Raw genomic sequence first — 7,469 nt, 5'->3', positions numbered from 1 at the left:
TGGCAGTCTTTAAGATTTTTACTTTGTCATTAGTGTTTGCCAATTTAATTATAATGTGTCTAGATGTGGGTCTTTTGGAGTTCATCTTGTTTGGGACTCTGTGAGTTTCTTGGACTTGTGTGAGTTTTTTTCTTCCCTATATCAGGGATGTTTTCTGTCATTATTTCTTCAAACAGGTTTTTTAGTCCTTGCTCAGTTTCCTCTCCTTTTGGCATCCCTATTATGCAGATGTTGTTTCATTTCACGTTGTTCCAAAGTTCCCTTATGCTCTTCTATTTTTTAAAGTTTTTTTCTAGATGCTGCTCTGCTTGGGTATTTTCTCCTACTCGGTCTTCTTGCTCACTGATGCAGTCCTCTACTTCTTCTAGTGTACTGTTGATGCTTTCTATTGAGTACTTTATTGCATCTATGTAATTTTTTTTTTCATTTCTTCTTGGTTCTTCTTAATTTCCTCTTGGTTCTTACACATATTGTTGAATTTGTCTTCCATCCCTTTCAGTGACCTTATGACTATTGCTCTGAATTCTTTTTCTGACATATTGCTTGCCTCCATTTCATTTACTTCCTCTGGTGATTTTTTTCCTTTTTTTTGTATTCGGGTTGTTTCTTTGTCTCCCCCTGATAACTCATCTCTGGGTGTCTGGTTATGTAGCTCTCTCTCTCCTTTCTCTAGGCCATATCTGACCTTTCCATCCATGGTTTGCCTCAACAGCTGTGTTGAATTCACCAATTCCAGTTAGATGTTATTCGATTTGGCTGTTCTTTCTATCTGCTCTGTGAGAAGGTGTAGGGTTCATCTGCATATTTGCACCACTTTGCCTCTTGACAGGCTTTTTAGGTGCCTTCAGTTGGGGATGATGTAGTCCAGGTGTTCACGGGTTTGTAGCTGAGGCAACTGGTCCCTGGGCATTGTGGTTGTAGGGTCCCATGAGGTATCCAAGGTCTCCCCAGTTGAAAGTAAGGCTGGGCTTCAGATCACAGCCACTCTCCCCTTCAAGATGGTGCAGTCTCTGTGGCAGAGACGTCTGATCTGGGAGAGATTTCAGCAGCAGTAGAGGCTGCCCAGCCAGGGGACCCCAGTCCGACAGTCCTTTGGAATATAGCTGTCCCTCATTCACAAATGCATATACTCCCCAGAAGACCATACACTTTCCTTTTGTTCTCTCACTCACACACTATCTTGCAGCCTGCCATCTCGTTGGCAGCCATCTTGGATTTCTGCTGTGTCTTTTTTGTATGAATGGCTCATCCTTCAGAATTTCCTAAAATCTCTCATGCAAGAAGCAGCTGGACTCAGTGTGCCCCATACCTCTGGTAAGTGGGCCCACACCTGGCACTAGCAGCAGCTTGCCAAGATTCACAGCTTGGTCTCTCCTGGAAAACTCTAAGCCTAACACAAGTACCAGCCATCTGCAGATGATTCTGAAGCTCATGCTTGGTGGCCCCAAGTATCCTAATAAAAAGAAAAAGAGAGTGTGGGCATTTCACTATTGCTCCACCTAAAAGAAATAATAAACCATCCCACTAAGTAAATCCAAATTTAGACATATAACAATCTGGGAGAGAATATCCAATACACATATTACTGGAATTATGGGAAATATTTCAAGGATGCCATTTTCTATCTACTGTCTCACTGATGGCTTGATTGCAATTTTTTTCCTGCAGCTACCTGCTCCCTGATGATAGAAAAGTCACCAAGCACAAAACTCTGGTAATAAAAAGGAGTGTTAACCCTCAGTGGAATCATACTTTCATGTTCTGTGGCCTGCATCCCCATGATATAAAGAATGTTTGCCTAGAACTTACCATCTGGGACAAGGAGGCCTTTTCTAGCAACATCTTTCTGGGAGGAGTTCGTTTGAATTCTGGAAGTGGTGAGGGACTCGGGGACCCTGATTTGGTCTGTGACTCTGCATGGGGTTTGGGAGTGGTTCCTGAAGGTGTGATATGTAGTAGGTATATATTTAATTTCAGCACAGCTGACTCCTTAATTTCCACAGATGTCCCATGCCTTTAACCAATGATCTGTTCATTTTTAAAATAAATATACTACTTCACAACTTTACAGATATGTCCTTCAACTAGAAGTTTAGGATGCATAATTTTTATTTTCATTCTTTTCACAAAGTATAATTTACACTTTAGTCTAAGTGAATTTCAACTGCTTTTTTGGGCCTTACTTCAGGTTTTTCCCAGGAGAGGATCACCAGACAACACAGACTCTAATAGGAGAGAGGATGTCCAAGACCAACTTTATTTCATCCTCTTCTCATCCCTGTCCATAATTTGCAGCCATTACTCACACTAGTTAAAACAAATAATTTTCCCTGAAAACTAACATCTGATGTTTTGCAAGCAGACCATGGAAACACACCACAAGGCACAAGTATAGGGGGAAAATTATAGTAGTGGAGCACATGCAGACCCCAAACTCAGTATTCTGTAGCTTGGTCCAGACATACGTGTTCTGCATGCACCATGGTCAACATTCCTGTTAAGAATAAACCCACCCCTATGATGACCAACTTATTATAGATTAAGGAGAGCCTAGAATATATATATATACTAGTAAAGTGAAAACTCCCCAGATCAAATAACTAGAGTTGTTAGAAAAAAAAGAGCACCAGAGCCTTGTTCAGTTTTTTATTCTGTCGTGTAAACTCAATCCAGATGAACTAGCTCTCTGCAAACTACCAAAGTGGGGAAGAAAGGAGCTACGAGTACCCTTTCTATTGTTTCTCATCATCTATGCAGAAGATAGTAGTGCAGGCTGTAAAAGCTATATTTCACTCAACACCACTCACTAGATATGGTTAGTGAGAACAAGTCAGTGAAGGGCTCTGTAATCAAAAGGCCCCCTCAGAGGTTACTAAATATCTTCCAGAAGACCAAAACATTTAATATGTGAAGAGTAATATTTCTATTTTCCTTTTTAAGGTGTGAGCCATGGGAAGACTGTGGATTGGATGGACTCACAGGGGGAAGAACAACACCTTTGGCAGAAGATGGCCGACAATCCTGGGACTCCTGTAGAGGGTATACTCATGCTTCGTTCCAGCATGGGGAAGCGTCAGCTCTGAAGGTACCATTCTCCAAAATGAGACATCCTGAGACTGTTTGGCTGTCATTTTCTACCAGTAGCAGGCTTGGGTTCTGAACTTATTCTTCCCTGGCATTTCTCACTTGAGGGCATTAGGACATGAGGGGAGAGATGTCAGTGTGATGAACATGTAGGGTCTTGCTAAAAGTCTAAAAAAGCATGTACCATTATATGTCCATGGCCCATGGACATCTTGATTGGATGATAGAAAGTGTGCCACATTGTTCTGTCAACAAGCAAATTGTGTAATGATTATAAGCTTTACACCATAAGGGAAATGGTTGGTGCAAGCTTATTTGACACTATAGTTCTCTTGGGAGTCCCACACTTTTTCTAGTTATTAGTTACTTTAGGTTTCCTCAAATGGTTTGAGGGAAAATGAGGCCACTCAGAATGTAGATCACTTGAAGAGTAAGAAGAAGGAATACTGACTACCCTTTCCTCATCCTGGGAACCCCCATGATTCAAAGAAGGTGTATGGGGATGATTGCTGAGGCCAGGGAGTTGCCCTGTTATTTTAGCAATTATGTGGCTCACCCAGGTAAGTTTTCAAGTTTTTCTGTCATGACTATATAATTTATAATCTAAATAAACCCACCTTTGATAGTGAAGGAAGCTAAATGAATATACCAGAATGACATAGGTAAACCAAGATTGACCTGGGGAAATTTGGATATAGGGTCACCCTAGTTATGACCTACCTATTAGAGAGTTCTGTTGCAAACATATATTTTATAAAATGTTCTAAGCCATTATCTGAAAGGGAATAAGAAATAATGTATACTGTGACCAATGTTTTCATCATGTCTATTGATAATCCATTGGTCAAAGGAAGTCACATGGCCCAGCCCAAAATCAAGAGGCAGGAAAATACATTCTGCTCATAATGAAACCTTGGTGAGAGTGAGGATGCAGGAAGGAATGAAGAATCATGGCCAATAGTTCAATTTACCATACTTTCTGTCATCTGGAATTCCAGATGCTTAACCAACCAAACTTAGATGCAAAGGTTGTTAAAGCTAAAAGGTGCCTCAGACCTGATTCCACATTTTTCAGATTCCAAGTCTGAACCCAGAAAACTGAAATGACGTGCCCACAATCATATAGAAGCTGTGACTCCTGTAGAGGATTAGGACTTAAATCCAGCATGTAACTCCTAGGCCAGTGTTCTTTCCATTGAAGTCCTTGGCATGATCCTATGCTTATCATGGTGGACAGGAACACATAGATGAAGGAAGGTGGAGCAAATTCTGATTATTTACCTATGAACATACTCCACCTATTCTATTTCTGGAGTCATATTTTAGTCGCTCAGCTTATTTTTTCATTTGAATTCATATAAAACCCCTAAGAAGATAGTAATTGATTTTTAGTAATAGGGAAACTAGAATCATCTTCTGGTTTATTCTAGCTCAATTCTCCATATTCTAAATTTTTTCTTGAATTTGGAAAGCAGACTTAATAATATATTTAGTATTATTCTTAGTAAGAGAATAAGCAATCCATTTTAAATATTATTTAAAATAGACTAATTCTAAAAAATTGAAGTTAGTGGTCTAGTGTAGCTTAGTACATATAGTATTTAAAAAAAAAAACTCACACCTATATCTCTGTCACCTTTCTTGAAAACAGAAAACAAAAAATTTAAAATCATCGTTTTCTATATTGGAAAAATAGTCATCAGACTTGATGTGATTCATTCTGTCTTCAAAGGCATTTTTAAGGGAGGTGAAAGGGTGATGATGGTAAACTCTGGAGACATCTCTAAAGTAGACAAATAAAGTGGATTTCTTCACTAATAATGAAAGTGGAAAAGTAATATAGTCCACAATTTATATCTTGAACTCAAGACAAGCATGAACATTTTGTTCAAATCTTCACCACATTTAGAGCAATTCACTGTATTTTATAAAAACCAACATCTAACTGGGCATTCCTATGATGCAAAACTCAGGTATGCATCAGAAATCTGTTGGTGCTGCTCTCAGAAATAAAAGATAAGTTAATCTATAAGTCACACCTTTATTTTTTTTACTAAGTATGGTGTAGAAGTACAAAGAACATTTTTAAATAATGGTAATACATGTGAATGAAAACAAATTCAAATAATTCAAAATTGTGAAAAGAAAGTCGGCCTTTCTCCCCTTGCATATCAGAATATATTGACAGCCTCATTCTTTTTTATGGCTACATGGAATTACATTATAGGGATATATCAGATTTATTTAACCAATCCTATCAAATGTCATTTTAAATATGGTTAGCTAAATTGTCTATGTTTGGTGGCTTTTCTAAGCAGTCTTTTCTTTTCAAATATAAATACTTTGAAATTAAAAATGAGGGGTGTGTGTGTGTGTACGTGTGTGTGCACAAAATGTAGCAATTTCACTTTGGGTTAGTTATCCTACAGAGATAGATACATATGTGAGAAATTAATATGCATAAGGAATTTATTGCAAAAGACTGGAAGCAACTCCAAAGCCTTTTGTCATACATGTGCCTAATTTTTGTTTTATTAGTTACTCCCTCTCCTTGTCTCTTAAAAATTGTTAAAGGTTAAACATTTGATTCTTTGCTGCTTGTTCTTTCTTTTCTCATCACTTTCTATACACTTTCAGGCATTATTATGTATTGTGCTGTCATGGTTTGATGGCCATTTATATGCTTATGACTTCAAACTCACTTCTCCAATCCAGATCTTTTCTCTCAGACCCAGACCCAGATCCAAGATCCAACTGCATGTATGTCATCTCCACCGAGATAAATTATGTTTCCAACATATTCAAAACTGAACACTCTACCCTCTCCCTTGCACCCAGGTTTTTCTGCTCCAGTATATCCTGACTCAGTACCTGGTACCATCATCTACTCAGTTATATTAACTTGGCACTGGGTAGTGATCTTTAATTTATGCCTTGCCATGAGGCAAACTCAATCAGGAAACCATATTGATTCTACTTCCTAAATATCTCAAAATCTTGCCCAGTTCTTGCCATCTCTACGCCAACACACTAGTCCAAGTTACCATCCCCCTTTTCTATGATTATGAAAAGTCTCCTAGCTGCTGTCTATGTAGCCACTCTTATTCTCCAGCAATCCATTCTTCATACTGTAGCCAGATTTAACCAACATGTTATTTTTAAAATGTTTAAACATGCAGAAAAGTTGAAATGATTTTATAGTAAACATTCTTATACCTACCAGCTAAATTCAGCTACTACCATTAATTGTATTTGCTAATCATTATCTATCTGTCCATCCACTGAGTGTTCTATTAAAAATGCAAATTGGATCATGCTTAAAACGCCTTCATGACTTTTCATTCCCCTGAGAATAAAATCCAAATTCTTGCCCGTGGCCTGCCAGTCCATGCATATGATGGTTGCTGCCTTCTCTCCAACTTGTTGCAAGCCATGCCTTCCTCCCCTTCCCTTTAGTCACACAGTGCACTTTTCTGCTTCTCAAATGCGGCAGACTCTATCCCATCTCATGGCCTTTGCAAAGAATCTTCTTTTTTTAATAAATAAAATCTACTTTATTGCTAAATAACTTCAGGTAAATGATGTCCTGTCTTCTAAGCCCATTAACTTCCGAAAGTTTAGTCATAGCACAAAAATGACAAATAGTGCTGACCACATCTTTGAACTTCCAGTGTGTCAATAACAGCATTATCCCGGCATTTTTTAGGTCAATGGAGTGAATTAAATTTACAAGAGATAAACATTTGCTTCATTGGTGAACTGTCATAATTCTGGATACCTTGACCTAGAAGATGAGGTAATAGAATAAGGAACTGAGCAGGGAGTAGACTATTTTTAAAGCCTTGTTCAAAGATATAGTCATATTTCGGACTGACGATATATGTAATGTGCATGGCAATTTCTTGCTGTAATGTGGTCTGATTGAACATTTCTAGAGAGGGAACACTCAAATAACAGTAGAAGGGCCCAGTACGTTTCAAATTGTTCTCATCATGGACATGTCTTCCTTGCAGTGAGTTGAATTCTGCTTCCTGTAACTATACTCGATGATCCTCATTCTTTCCTCAAGCTAATTCTAACTATTCATGTGTTTATTTTCTTTTCTTTTTCTTTTTGTTTTCTTGCTTAAAGTATTACAAAGGGTATTACATATGTGTCTCCCCCCCCCCCGGCCCTTGACTACCTGGCCTCCCCTACCCTCCAGTGTCTTATGTCCATTAGTTATGCTTATATACATGCATACAAGTCCTTCGGTTGATCTCTTACCCATCTTCCTCCTGCCCAACCCTCCCAGCCCTTCCCGCTGCAGTTTGACAATCTGTTTGAGGCAGCTCTGCCTCTGTATCTATTATTGTTCAAAAGATTATAATGGTTTCTATTATCCA

At 38.4% G+C, this 7,469-nt stretch overlaps 1 protein-coding gene across 1 annotated transcript in view; it reads left to right on the top strand.

The window, feature by feature from the left end:
• The window catches only part of SYTL5 (synaptotagmin like 5), a gene marked incomplete at its 5' end in the record, with an annotated part of 95,912 nt that overhangs the window by 80,232 nt on the left and 8,211 nt on the right, over window positions 1-7,469 (top strand). Inside the window, 2 exons of the mRNA XM_006768677.2 lie at window positions 1,669-1,877; window positions 2,941-3,085. Of these exons, the coding sequence (XP_006768740.1) occupies window positions 1,669-1,877; window positions 2,941-3,083 (352 nt within the window). The remainder of the gene's footprint in view (window positions 1-1,668; window positions 1,878-2,940; window positions 3,086-7,469) is intronic.

The sequence above is a fragment of the Myotis davidii genome, unplaced genomic scaffold (assembly GCF_000327345.1).
Source record: "Myotis davidii unplaced genomic scaffold, ASM32734v1 scaffold1263, whole genome shotgun sequence".
Classification (NCBI taxonomy): Eukaryota; Metazoa; Chordata; class Mammalia; order Chiroptera; family Vespertilionidae; genus Myotis; species Myotis davidii.
Note: the sequence above shows the minus strand (reverse complement) of the source record. Positions and strands in the feature narration are given on the sequence as shown.